The 15231-nt window shown below is 45.0% G+C and overlaps 1 protein-coding gene across 1 annotated transcript; it reads right to left on the bottom strand.

Moving 5' to 3' along the window:
* Positions 1-3177: 3177 nt before the first annotated feature.
* LOC123058968 (probable CCR4-associated factor 1 homolog 11) lies at positions 3178-4593 on the bottom strand. Its single transcript, XM_044481633.1, has one exon. The coding sequence runs from the start codon at positions 4550-4552 to the stop codon at positions 3611-3613; it is 942 nt and encodes a 313-aa protein (XP_044337568.1). The 5' UTR covers positions 4553-4593; the 3' UTR covers positions 3178-3610.
* Positions 4594-15231: the final 10638 nt, after the last annotated feature.

The following is a 15231-nucleotide window of genomic DNA, read 5'->3' as shown; positions in this document are numbered from 1 at the left end:
ACCAAAATGTTACAAAAGGGAAACAGAGAGTTTACATTGCAATCTCGATGGGACCGATCGCTCATCTCGGTAAGACCGAAACATTACGAAGGGAAATAGAGAGATTACAATCCCATCTCGGCGAGACCGAGATCCCTATTGGTGAAACCGAATTGCTAGGGTTTATGGCAGTGGCTATGACATTTGAAACTCGGTGGCGCCGGATAGATAGAATCGGTGGGGCCGAGTTTGACTTTTGGTTTAGGTCATATGTAGATGTGGGAAGGTAGTTGATGGTTTTGGAGCATATCACTAAGCACTTTGAGCAAGCAAGCCATTAAGCAACACCTCATCCCTCCTTATTAGTATTGGCTTTTCCTATAGACTCAATGTGATCTTGGATCATTAAAATATAAAATGTAGAGTCTTGATCTTGAAGCTTGAGCCAAACTTTTTGTCCTTAGAATTTTGAGGGATCCACTTTCCTCATCCATGCCATGCCATTCATTGAGCTTTTCCTGAAATAGTAATCTTGGAATAATGTTAGCTCAATGAGATATTTGTTCTTAGGAATTACCAAAACCACCCGGGGATAGTTGCACTTTCACATGGGCCAACTCTTGGGACACACGCCCTCTCTCAACCCTGATGTCAATGAATGGTTGGCCACACATACTCAACATACAACTGCTCTTAAGGATCACTTGGCATGTGCCCAGTGCAAATACAAACACTTTGCCAACAAGAAGCGCTCTGACAGATTATTTGCACAAGGGGAAATTGACTATTTGAGACTGCGGCCTTATGCTCAATCAACAGTGGTGAATCGCCCTTGTCGGAAGCCGGCGCTGAAGTTCTTTGGACCATACAAGATAGTGGACAGGATCGGCAGTACTGCATACAAGTTGGAGTTACCAAGAGGAAGTCAAGTCCATCCTGTTTTCCATATGTCACAGCTCAAGAATCATGTGCTAGATCATACGCCGGTGTTCACCACTCTGCCAGTACCGATCGATCTCTCTGCTCCGGGGGTTTGTCTTGAAGAAATACTAGACCAACGACTGGTCGAGAAAGGGAACGTGTCCCATCTTGAGATGCTGGTCAAGTGGGCGAAAATTCCTGCTGCTTCAGCCACCTGGGAGGACTACGAGGTGCTCAAGAAACGCTTTCCAACAACACCGGCATGGGGACACGCTGGTTCTTCAGGGCGGGTACTGTAAGTGACAAGGAGTCAAGTACAGAGGCGATCGCAGCGGCAAAGGCGCGAAGAGTTTAAAAGATGACCAAGGGGCTTTTGGGTCGCGTGATGTATGGGCCGGTGGGCCGAGTGTTGGGTTGTAAGCCGCGGTATATAAGTGAGCGAGTAGCGTGCTGTACGGTATGGAGTTTGAAATTGAAATCATTCTAGCCCCTCGCTTTCTATTATCTTCTCCTGTGCTCTCTCTCTTTCTTCCTCAGCTCCGATTCCCCTTTCCCCTACCTGCTACTCGGCTAGCCGCCGTCGATTCCGTCTGTCCCTAGGGCGTGACAGGCACATGCATGCACGCGTGCCTAGCCAGCTACAAACATACGTGCATGCACTCCCTCCGCTCCATGCTACTCCCTCCGAGTCCCACAATATAAGAGCATCTACGGCCGGACGCATCAAACTCGTCTCATATGTCTGGGAGGACAGCTCAATCATTGACTAGTCATATTTTTTCAACCCAGACGGATATCTCAAACGGATCTCAAATGTCTGGGCTTACTGGCACCCTCCATATCCAGCCCACTGGATATGAGGGCGCCCGGGTGCACCTGCCACGTCGGACCCGGCTCACACTGGCCCACCTGACCCCATATATATTCGTTCCCAACCCGGCCAGGCCTACGAGATCACCGTCTGCTACAAATTAGTTTAGGTTTTAATTGAACGAATGAAATATCATTCAGTTTATATAAAATATATCCAATTTATGTCTGTTTGCATGAATTATGCCATCTTTGCATGAATTATGTCTGAATCTATTTTTTATTACGGACGAAGGTTTACGGTTAACTTTGAATGGCCGGCTCTTCGTATCACTTTTCGCAGACACGTCCATAAACAAATACTATATCCAGCGTTGAAGATGCCCTAAGAAAATACACACATAATAGAATACAATGCTTGTATTTGTTTAGAAGGTACACGGTTGACAGATGTTTATATATACTACTCAAGTAAGTATTGCAAATTATTACTACAAATACATCACGCATCACTAAAACCTTGACTGGAAGTTTTGAATACTACTAAAAGGAAAATCAAATAAATTTTTTTGCGATGAGAAAAACAAACTCTCGACCTATAAGTATATAATAAGACTGTAGTAGTAATAATAATCTTCTGAACTACAAATGATCTAAAAGGAAAAACAACGTTTCTATCGGTTTTCTATCAATTTGTCCTTGATTTTCTTTGGTTTTTTTCTTCCATTTTATGTTTTATAATACATGCCTATTTTATGCAACACAAGTTGTACATTTTTTGTGTATATCAGAAATATTATTTTAATACACATTGAACATTTTTCAATTATATGATTAATATTTTTGGAAATACATCATTTTGAATATTTTTTTGATATGTGTTGACCATTTTTCAAATACATGGTGATACTTTTTTATTGAATGATAGGGAACATTTTTCAAACTACATGGTCATTTTTTTACATCATACAGTAACATTTTTTTAAATGTCACAGACATCTTTTGAAATGTGTGAGCATTTTTAAAATGCAGTGCACCTTTTTTTCAATGGTATGAATTATTTTTTAAATTACAGAAACATATTTTTCACACTATAAAAATATTTCACGTGCATCTTTTTGAAATGAATACTGTTTAAATATCACATACATTTCTTGAGTGATATCAACATATTTTATAACTACGCTAACAATATTTTTACATTGCATTAACATTTTCAAATTCACGGTTTTTACATTATTCAAGTAATTTATCATTTTGAAATGTATGTATCATCAATATTACATTAATATTTATCCTTTTGCACGACGGGGAACTCGTCAAGATTGGAACACATCCGTCGCCGTCCGCTACAAATTAGTTTAGGTTTTAGTTGAACGGACGAAATATCATTCGGTTTATATAAAATATATCGAATTTATGTCCGTTCGCATGAATTCTGTTGTCTTTGCATGAATTATGTCTGAATCTATTTGTATTACGGATGAAGGTTTACGGTAAGCGTTGGATGACCGGCTCTTCATATCACTATCTACGAACATGACCACAGACAAATACAATATCTGGTGTTGGAGATGCCTTAAGAAAATACACACACAATAGAAAGTACACGGTTGACTTAAGAAAATACACACACAATAGAAGGTACACGGTTGACGGTTGTTTATACATATTACTCAAGTATAAGTATTGCGAATTATTACGACAAAATACATCACGCATCACTAGAACCTTGACTGGAAGTTTTGATGAGAAAAACAAGCGCTTGACAAGTATATAAAACTGTAGCAGTAATAACAATCTTCTGAATAACCGGCGGGCAGCATGAGTCCGTTGCACATTCGAATTCTTGACCAAGGACGTTGCTCGTGTGTGATTGTGATCGACCGTGGAAGAAGAACTAATGCTGCAGGCCCTGAAGCAGGCCTCGGAACCTCTCCACGTTGCCACCGAACCGCCCGTCCTTCAAAATCCTGAAGGCCAGAAGCGCGCGCACGCCGGCGGCGCCTGCGAGGCGAGGGCTCCCCCACGGCGGATGGATGCGCAGGTTAGTGGCGATGTGGTCCAGCCCCACCGGCATGCCCGTGCAGTTGGCCGCCATCGTGGCCACGTCGTAGACCTGCTGGCCGAGGTAGTACCGCATGGCGCCGAGGAACCCGGCCACGTCGTGCGGCAGCGGGGCGCCGCCCGTGACAATCTTGAGGAGGTACGCCACGTGGTAGGCACCGGCGTGGGTGACCCACGACAGCGGCCGCCCGTGCCCGGCACTGATGAGGCCGGAGCCCATGAGCAGCGCGCCGAGCATGTAGGCGTCGACGCCGTGGTTGCGGAGCGTGTCGAGGTCGAGGCCGCGGCGGGCGAGGTAGTCGAGGGCCTTGGCGTCGTGCGAGTCGGCGAGGCGGCAGAAGTCGCGGAGGTTGAACTCCCAGGCGACCTGCTGGCCTTGGTGGTCGCAGACGGCGATGCCGACCTGGAGCGGCTTGAGGCCGTCCACGTTGGCCTTCATGAGCGCGTAGCGGTGCTCCACCGGCAGGCTGCTGAGGTCCTGGTCGGCGGCGTGGACGAGTCCAGGGTAGTGCACGTCGACAGCGATGTAGCGGGCGCACGCGGCGAAGCTCTGGAGGTAGGCCCACTCTTCGTTGAAGTTCCCCGCCCACACAGGGCGCACCTGGACCGGCAGCTCCGGCTGTACCGGCGGCAGGGGAGCAGCGTGGAAGGTAAACGGCGGGGGCTGCACCACCTGCACGGGAAACATGTGGTTGAAGTTGAAGCGCCGCGGCGGCGGTGGAAACATGGCGACCATGCCGGCGGCCGGGTTCACGGCGATGCGCCCACGGTGCATATCTCGATCTTGATCTCTTGTTGACTTGTTAGATTAGAGATCTCTTGTTGTAATTGTGTTGCTATAAGCGGCGCAGAGGCGTATATAAAAGGAGGGTGCGGAGCTGCGGTCGGACAAGAAAAGGAGCTGCAGTCGGAGTCGGACACAGGATTGGGTTTCGAGTTAGATACGGTACGACGCTCATATAGAAATTGTGGGACTCGGACACACGTCGGCGGGGTGGCGACGCGTGCTCTCTGGTCGCCACCGTCAGATGAGTAAATTGCACAAAACCATCACTTTAAAGGCAAGGTTTGCGAAAATCACTACAATACATTTTTTTTGCAGAAAACACCATATCTTCCGTAATCTTTTTACAGAAAGCACTGATCGACGGATCGGGGTCAGTTAAGCTTGTTTATGACATGTGGGGCCCTTTTTTGTGTACGTGGCACCGTCGGCTGTCCCGATAGCCGTTAGACGGTGTTTGACGGCGTCGTATGCCTCTGTTTGATGGACCGGTCAAAAGACCGGTCGGTGCTACCCCCACTCCCCACTCCCCACTCTGTCTCGCTGCTTTCTCGCTCACTCCTCCTCTGTCTTGCTCCTCTGCTTTGGTCGCCGCACCCGCAGCCGCGTCGCCGCGCCCCTGCTGCGTCGCAATGGTGTCCTGGAGCGATGGGTCCGATAGCAGTGAGCACACCGTGGAGTACGTCAACTCAGGTTCTGACGACGGCAGAATTAAGGTAAGTTCAGATTTTTAGGGTTAGGGTTTGTGATTTGGAGGATTTCTTGAATGAGCTTATTTGCTGACATGTGGATCAAATCTCTGGTATTCCTATGCACTACAGATCCCTGCTACCACTGAAGACTCCGATTTCGAGGGACCTGAAACGGAGTTGCTTGTTCTCTGCAATGAACATGGGAAGGCCGCAGAAAGGCGTGTTGCTTTCGAAGGAATCCACACTGGCAGGAGGTTTCTTTGCTGTGCTGAGAAGGTATATTGTGATTTGTTTTCTCTGGATCTGCCTTTGTTTGTGCTCTGCCTTTGTTTTCTCTCGATCTGTACTGTGGAGGCAGGCATTGCAGTTTAGTGTTAAGTTTAGTTGTATTGTTTAGTTAGGAAAATGGATCAGAAGCAATTGCTTACTCTGGCAGCATATTTTCCCCTTGGTCTGGCAACATTGTTAAGTTAGGTCACTTTGTTTAGTGTAGCATGCTATTAATAATTTAAGACAGAATATGCATGGGTTACTGGAGCAGGACAGAGGATGCAACTTGTTTAGTATGACATGTTAGGTCATTTGATTGATTCTGTTTACTTTATAGCAGGACAACATTGTTTAAGTAGCATGACGACATGTTTAAGTAGTCCTCTCTTTAGCTAGCAAGCTCAAGCTCTAAATTTGAGGATAGTAATTAAATAGTGTTGCTTGGAAGCATTCTAATGTTTTTGTTTATATTAATTCTGATTTTGTTCAGGAAGGTAGAAATTGTGGATTAGTTGAATGGATTGATCCAGCTTGGCCCAACACCCTTGAGAATGCATTAGCCAAGTTATGGTTTATGTACGAACAAAGTAGGAGAGACAGGACTGAGGAAAATCTTTTGCATTCATTTGTTGTTCATGACTTGACACAAGAGAAGAAGAAGCTACGGGAGAGCTATGAGAAGTTGGTTGGAGATGTGAATGGACTTTTGGATGCTCAGGAAAGGAGGGTAGAGGTAGAAACGAAATATCTTGAAACCAACAAGATTCAGGAGAAGTATGACATGGTTAAGAACCTAGCAGCTGCTCAAGCAAATGTCATTAGGAACATGAAGCTCAAGCTAGCTGAAGAGAGGAAGAACTTGCAGAACCACATTGATGAGTTGAAGAAGACAGTTGAAGAGAGCAATGTGGAGCTGCAGGGAGTCAAGGCCATCATAAATGGATAGGCAGGTGGTTCTGGAAGAGAAGAATGGGTAATATCATTTGGCATTTGCTGACCTTTTCCAAAGTGTGGTTTGGCATTTGCTGTAATGATGGTAGTTTAAATTCTCTGAACTATGAGTACTTCTGAACTATGGTGATGTAATATAGTAATCTTCAACTATTATTATGTATGGATTTGAACTAATGCGAAATGTGGTGGTATTTGGAGGTGCTAAATGTGATCTTAAGTAAGATGCTTGCAAATTGATGATTGTGATCTTAAGTATGTTTCTGTGCAACTGGTGTTTTTTAGCTTAGTAAGCTATTTACAGTTGTTGAATTTGATCTTAAGTGTGTTTATGCTCAACTGATGATTGTGAGGCATCAAGTAGGCTCAACTATGGTTTTTTTGGCTTTTTATCGACGAGGAGGCATCAAGTAGGCTCACTTATGGGTTTTTTGGCTTTTTATCGACCCCGAGGAATCAAGTAGGCTCAACTAGGGTTTTTGGCTTTATATCGACGCCGAGGCATCAAGTAGGCTCATTTAGGTTTTTTTGGCTTTTTATTGACCCCGAGGCATCAAGTAGGCTCAACTATGGTTTTTGGCTTTATATCGACGCCGATGCATCAAGTAGGCTCAATTAGGGTTTTTTTGGCTTTTTGTCGACCCCGAGGCATCAAGTAGGCTCAACTAGGGTTTTTGGCTTTTTATCGACCCCGAGGCATCAAGTAGGCTCAATTAGGGGTTTTTGGCTTTTTATCGACCCCGAGGCATCAAGTAGGCTCACTTAGGGTTTTTTGGCTTTTTATCGACCTCGAGGCATCCAGTAGGCTTTTTTGGCTTTTTATCGACGCCGAGGCATCAAGTAGGCTCAACTATGTTTTTGGCTTTATATCGACGCTGAGGCATCAAGTAGGCTTTTTTGGCTTTTTATCGACCCCGAGGCATCAAGTAAGCTTTTTTGGTTTTTTATCAACGTTGAGGCATCAAGACTAGCATCACAAGGGTAAGTTATGGGTTTCTAGCTTCTTGGTGATTGGCACAACATTATCATCACAAGAGTAGCACCATCATCATAGCTAGAGTAGCACTAGATTAGTTGATCATCCCACTTGATCATTACAGTACGAGAACCTAAGTTGGTCATTACAGTACCAGAACATAACTTTGGTCATCAAAATAGAAGTAGTGTCACAACATGGTAAAAGCATACTTTGGATCACAACATCAATCCCATGCTGCACCAGAAGCAGTCAGGTAGTCTTTTATCTTCTGGGTTGGCTTTCTGACTCTCTGGGAACCACTGTTTGGTCTTGGAGGCAAGAAAGATGCCCTTGCTCCCTTTGCAGCAGTTGAAGCCCTAGTTTGTGGAGCCTTACCCTTTGCAGCAGCAGTAGCAGTTCTTGTTGATGGTGCAGTGGGAGTAGATGGAGTCCTCCTTGCTGGTGCTGGTGCAGTGGCAGTAGATGGAGTCCTCCTTGCTGGTGCTGGTGCAGTGGCAGAAGATGGAGTTCTTCTTGTTGGTGCTGGTGCAGTGGCAGTAGATGTAGGCCTTCTTGCTGGTGCTGGTGCAGTGGCAGCAGATGCAGCCCTTCTTGCTGGTACTGGTGCTGGTGCAGTGGCAGTAGATGCAGCCCTTCTTACTGGTGCGGCAGAGGAGGCAGCAGTAGCAACATCAGGTGGGTAAGAAGAGCTGCTTGGCTGCAAAAAGAACACAAGTAATTCAATATTTTTGTTACATGCGTAGAGAACACAAGTAATTTAGCATGTTTTGCATAGACAACAATACAAGGCAATTACCTATGAATGGTCTGCAGCCATTGAGGAACCCTTCTTTGCATCCATTCAGGCAGATGAAAAGTCCATGAAACCTAGGGTTCTTGCTAGGATGCTCCCTAATATGTTGTGTTGTCACAATACATCTAGAACCTGGATTGGTGTCTAAGACAACCTCTAAATAATCCCTAATCCTGGTGTATTGGGCCTTTTGATCTCCTAAAACAACATTCTTTGATGCCTTCCTAGCCCTGTAGGCCATGTGGGTTGAAATATCCACTCCATACTTGCTCTTTGCAGTGTTAATTATTGTTGTTATTGTTGTGTTAGGGTCATTCCTCACTGCCTCCTCACAATGTTTTGCAACCCACTTGACAGTGACTTTGGTGCTCTCTGACACAGAAGGGCATGTGTGCACCAAATACAGCTTTCTAATGGTAAATGTCTTCTCATTTGCAATCTGAGAAGCTGCTATATAAAAAGGGCATTGCTCATCTATGCACTGTGTTATAACCCTGTCACTGCAGTTTCTATGGTACTCATAGTTCCTGTTCTGTGATATGTGCAGGGTTTGGAGTGCAGTTCTGAACGGGTACACATCAATGAAGCAAAGATGCTTCACAAATTGGTTTTATGGGTCAGCTCTATCCTCAGCATACCATAACCTTGGCTTCGTCTTCTTTGCTCTGCTCTTCCTACCATTGGGCAACACATAAGCCATTGCCTCAGCACCATCATCATCTTCCAAACCCAGGTCTAATGGTTTTTTGTCCTCATCATCTAATGGTATCCAGTCATCCTCAAACATTTGCTCTACACTTCCATGTGATCTGCTAGTTGGCCCTCTTCTGACTCTCTTGGCCTTATTCTTCTTCTCAATATGTTGACCACTCTCTTGCTCCTCTTCATTGTGTTTCTCCCCTTGCACCACTTCCTCCAATTCCTCCAATTCCTCCTCCTCTTGATCATCATCGTCCTCTTCTTCACCTGATGGATCATACAGTTCCTCCTCCTCATCTGTATCCCACATCTCCTCAACATCTGTGTCCCCTTCATAATGCAATAATGGATCATTCCTCTGTTTTTTCATTTCCTCAAGCCTAGCAAGGATATCCCCATATTCTGACAAATTATCATCATCACTATCCTCTTCATTGTCCATAACTACAGCTTTCCTTTTCAAAGGAGTGACCTTCTCTTTTTCTTTCTCATTCTTCCTAAACATTGCAATTTCCTTTCTCCTTCTCTCCTTCATAACTTTTTCTATTTGTAGTTGCTCCTCTGAATTGTTTGTGCTCTGCTGTGTTTGAAACTGTGTTGGTCTTGGTTCTTCTACTGGTACTACTGCTGCTGTGTTTGAAACTGAACTAGGATGTGCATTGAACAACACTCCTTCTTCATCTACCTGATACAGTTGGGGCTCTCCAATTTCCTGCAGAGGGATCTGCTGCTCAACAACATTAGCACTGGAATTTATATGTGCAGGTTTGGGGGAACTGGCCCTAACAACTGTCACATTGAAAATCTTCTACTTCTATTGTACTATGTGGTCTAGAATTTCCTCCAGCATGTCATCCTCCTCTATTTCTTGCATTCCTTCTATCCCTAGGCCAGGATCCTTCACATAGTACATGTAATCCCTCATCCCATATCCTTCAGTCTCTATCAGTGCAACTAGATTGTTAAAAGTGATGTCTGACAACATCATAGTTCTCTCAAGATTATCTCTGTCATGAAAATGCATCCTCAATTCCCAAACCTCATCATCCAGATTGCAAATTTATAAAGAAACATAGTGTTGTATAAGTGTTCAATTATAACACTTATGAAAAAGCATGACAACATCAATACATAGCTTTGGGTTGCTTAAGTAACCAATGTAGTACAAAGCAAAAAACTGCAATAACCCTAGCTTTGGTTCATTAAGATCTACTGCAATACAGATCAACACATCAAATAATTCCAACTATATAACCATAGCTTATTTCAACTAAATAAGACACACAGAACAGCTAATTTAAACATAATGAGTTAATTTCAGAAAGAAATCATCGCAATAACAATCATAGGGCCAACAATATGCAATGGAGATGGGGAAGGGGATATCACTACACGCTAACCCTAGCCCTAGCCCTAGAAACGGATCAGATAAGTTCACAGAATAATGGATAAGGGAAGGGGATCTCACTATACAGCGCCGAAGGATGAGGCGATGTGGTGGCTTCCATTGGGATTCGCCTTCACCGCCGCGGTGAAAGATCTAGCCGCCGCGTATTCCACCGAATACTGCACCTCCGCATCTCGCGTCGCCTTGCTAGGGTTCGAGCTCCCGCAGAGCTCACCGCCTGGGTCGGGATCCACGTCGCCTGCGCCACTGCTAGGAGGACCGCCGCCGCCAACAGCGCCTGCTTTCGCCGGAGTAGCCATCTGCCTACGCGACGAGAGGAGGGGAGAGAGCGGCAGGAGAGTAGGGAAGAAGGCAGACGTGAGAAGGGGAGAGAGCGGCGGCACGAGAAGAGGGGGAGAAAAGAACGGATGGGGGATGGAGGCATACGGCGCCGTCAAACGCCATCTAACGGCTGTCGGGACAGCCGACGGTGCCATGTATGCAAAAAGGGCCCCACCTGTATAAACAAGCTTAACTGACCCCGATCCGCCGATCAGTGCTTTCTGCAAAAAGATTACGAAAGACATGGTGTTTTCTACAAAAAAATGTATTGTAGTGGTTTTCGCAAACCTTGTCTTCAAAGTGGTGGTTTTGTGCAATTTACTCTCTGCAGATCGCGTGGTGAAGATGAGTGCGAGCAAGGAGGATATGCAGCTGGAGATTGGATTAACTACCGTGCATGGGAGGTCCCGTGCACGGTCCAGCCATTGTTTGCTATGCCGTGATTCGTGCTAGACAGTGCAACTTACCCATATTTCTTTTCATATGATTCAAAGACTGTATCAATTTTATCTTTTGAACACGAAGTCAGATTTATCACCTGGTTGCACATTTGCATTTCTCGTAATGAAGCCTTCCAAACAAATCAATCTTGAATATATTTTGATACAATTTAAAATTTAGGTTTTAAAACATGATGAAACTGGTAAAAAATATGATTTTTTTAGAAATCTAGGAAAAAGAAAAAAATCTTAAAAAATCGAACAAACCTGACCTACTGGCGTACTCTTATAAAACTTTTGACAAAGAACTCCCTAAAAAATTTGAGTAGAAAAAATAATTTTTCCAAGACAATATTGAAGGAAATATGCCCTAGAGGCAATAATAAAGTTATTATTTATTTCCTTATATCATGATAAAAGTTTATTATTCATGCTAGAATTGTATTAACCGGAAACATAATACATGTGTGAATACATAGATAAACAGAGTGTCACTAGTATGCCTCTACTTGACTAGCTCGTTAATCAAAGATGGTTATGTTTCCTAACCATGGACAAAGAGTTGTCATTTGATTAACGGGATCACATCATTAGTTGAATGATCTGATTGACATGACCCATTCCATTAGCTTAGCACCCGATCGTTTAGTATGTTGCTATTGCTTTATTCATGACTTATACATGTTCCTATGACTATGAGATTATGCAACTCCCGTTTGCCGGAGGAACACTTTGTGTGCTATCAAACGTCACAACGTAACTGGGTGATTATAAAGGTGCTCTACAGGTGTCTCCAAAGGTACATGTTGGGTTGGCGTATTTCGAGATTAGGATTTGTCACTCCGACTGTCGGAGAGGTATCTCTGGGCCCTCTCGGTAATGCACATCACTGAAGCCTTGCAAGCATTGCAATTAATGAGTTAGTTCCGGGATGATGTATTACGGAACGAGTAAAGAGACTTGCCGGTAATGAGATTGAACTAGGTATGGGATACCGATGATCGAATCTCGGGCAAGTAACATACCGGTGACAAAGGGAACAACGTATGTTGTTATGCGGTCTGACCGATAAAAGATCTTCGTAGAATATGTAGGAGCCAATATGAGCATCCAGGTTCCGCTATTGGTTATTGACCGGAGACGTGTCTCGGTCATGTCTACATTGTTCTCGAACCCGTAGGGTCCGCACGCTTAAGGTTACGATGACAGTTATATTATGAGTTTATACATTTTGATGTACCGAAGTTTGTTCGGAGTCCCGGATGTGATCACGGACATGACGAGGAGTCTCGAAATGGTCGAGACATAAAGATTGATATATTGGAAGCCTATGTTTGGATATCGGAAGTGTTCCGGGTGAAATCGGGATTTTACCGGAGTACCGGGAGGTTACCGGAACCCCCCGGGAGGTATATGGGCCTTAGTGGGCCTTAGTGGAAGAGAGGAGAGGTGGCCATAGATGGGCCGCGCGCCCCTCCCCCCTTGGTCCGAATAGGACAAGGAGAGGGGGCCGGCCCCCCTTCCTCCTCTCTCTCCTCTTTTCCCCCCTCCGCGAATCCTATTCCAACTAGGAAAGGGGGGAGTCCTACTCCCGGAGGGAGTAGGACTCCTCCTGGCGCGCCTCCTCTTGGCCGGCCAGCCCCCCCCTTTGAGCCTTTATATACGGAGGCAAGGGGCACCCCTAGAGACACAAGTTGATCCACGTGATCATATTCTTAGCCGTGTGCGGTGCCCCCTTCCACCATAGTCCTCGATAATATTGTAGCGGTGCTTAGGCGAAGCCCTGCGACGGTAGAACATCAAGATCGTCACCACGCCGTCGTGCTGACGGAACTCTTCCCCGACACTTTGCTGGATCGGAGTCCGGGGATCGTCATCGAGCTGAACGTGTGCTAGAACTCGGAGGTGCCGTAGTTTCGGTGCTTGATCGGTCGGGCCGTGGAGACGTACGACTACATCAACCAAGTTAACGCTTCCGTTGTCGATCTACAAGGGTACGTAGATCACACTCTCCCCCTCTCGTTGCTATGCATCACCATGATCTTGCGTGTGCGTAGGAATTTTTTTGAAATTACTACGAAACCCAACAGTGGCATCCGAGCCTAGGTTTTATGTGTTGATGTTATATGCACGAGTAGAACACAAGTGAGTTGTGGGCGATATAAGTCATACTGCTTACCAGCATGTCATACTTTGGTTCGGCGGTATTGTTGGACGAAGCGGCCCGGACCGACATTACGCGTACGCTTACGCGAGACCGGTTCTCCCGACGTGCTTTGCACAAAGGTGGCTAGCGGGTGACAGTTTCTCCAACTTTAGTTGAACCGAGTGTGGCTACGCCCGGTCCTTGCGAAGGTTAAAACAGCACCAACTTGACAAACTATCGTTGTGGTTTTGATGCGTAGGTAAGATTGGTTCTTGCTTAAGCCCGTAGCAGCCACGTAAAACTTGCAACAACAAAGTAGAGGACGTCTAACTTGTTTTTGCAGGGCATGTTGTGATGTGATATGGTCAAGACATGATGCTAAATTTTATTGTATGAGATGATCATGTTTTGTAACCGAGTTATCGGCAACTGGCAGGAGCCATATGGTTGTCGCTTTATTGTATGCAATGCAATCGCGCTGTAATGCTTTACTTTATCACTAAGCGGTAGCGATAGTCGTGGAAGCATGAGATTGGCGAGACGACAACGATGCTACGATGGAGATCAAGGTGTCGCGCCGGTGACGATGGTGATCACGACGGTGCTTCGAGGATGGAGATCACAAGCACAAGATGATGATGGCCATATCATATCACTTATATTGATTGCATGTGATGTTTATCTTTTATGCATCTTATCTTGCTTTGATTGACGGTAGCATTATAAGATGATCTCTCACTAATTATCAAGAAGTGTTCTCCCTGAGTATGCACCGTTGCGAAAGTTCTTCGTGCTGAGACACCACGTGATGATCGGGTGTGATAGGCTCTACGTTCAAATACAACGGGTGCAAAACAGTTGCACACGCGGAATACTCAGGTTATACTTGACGAGCCAAGCATATACAGATATGGCCTCGGAACACGGAGACCGAAAGGTCGAGCGTGAATCATATAGTAGATATGATCAACATAGTGATGTTCACCAACGAAACTACTCCATCTCACGTGATGATCGGACATGGTTTAGTTGACTTGGATCACGTAATCACTTAGAGGATTAGAGGGATGTCTATCTAAGTGGGAGTTCTTTAAGTAATATGATTAATTGAACCTAAATTTATCATGAACTTAGTACCTGATAGTATCTTGCTTATGTATGTTTGATTGTAGATAGATGGCCCGTGCTGTTGTTCCGTTGAATTTTAATGCGTTCCTTGAGAAAGCAAAGTTGAAAGATGATGGTAGCAATTACACGGACTGGGTCCGTAACTTGAGGATTATCCTCATTGCTGCACAGAAGAATTACGTCCTGGAAGCACCGCTGGGTGCCAGGCCTGCTGCTGGAGCAACACCAGATGTTATGAACGTCTGGCAGAGCAAAGCTGATGACTACTCGATAGTTCAATGTGCCATGCTTTACGGCTTAGAACCGGGACTTCAACGACGTTTTGAACGTCATGGGGCATATGAGATGTTCCAGGAGTTGAAGTTAATATTTCAAGCAAATGCCCGGATTGAGAGATATGAAGTCTCCAATAAGTTCTATAGCTGCAAGATGGAGGAGAACAGTTCTGTCAGTGAGCATATACTCAAGATGTCTGGGTATTGTAATCACTTGATTCAACTGGGAGTTAATCTTCCGGATGATAGCGTCATTGACAGAATTCTCCAATCACTTCCACCAAGCTACAAGAGCTTCGTGATGAACTATAATATGCAAGGGATGAATAAGACTATTCCCGAGCTCTTCGCAATGCTGAAAGCTGCGGAGGTAGAAATCAAGAAGGAGCATCAAGTGTTGATGGTCAACAAGACCACTAGTTTCAAGAAAAAGGGCAAAGGGAAGAAGAAGGGGAACTTCAAGAAGAACAGCAAGCAAGTTGCTGCTCAAGAGAAGAAACCCAAGTCTGGACCTAAGCCTGAAACTGAGTGCTTCTACTGCAAGCAGACTGGTCACTGGAAGCGGAAC

Source organism: Triticum aestivum, chromosome 3A (genome assembly GCF_018294505.1).
Source record: "Triticum aestivum cultivar Chinese Spring chromosome 3A, IWGSC CS RefSeq v2.1, whole genome shotgun sequence".
Taxonomy (NCBI): Eukaryota; Viridiplantae; Streptophyta; class Magnoliopsida; order Poales; family Poaceae; genus Triticum; species Triticum aestivum.
Note: the sequence above shows the minus strand (reverse complement) of the source record. Positions and strands in the feature narration are given on the sequence as shown.

Bases quoted from the DNA above. Each gene is read 5' to 3' on its own strand.
- LOC123058968 (XM_044481633.1), bottom strand. From the start codon at position 4,552: ATGCACCGTGGGCGCATCGCCGTGAACCCGGCCGCCGGCATGGTCGCC.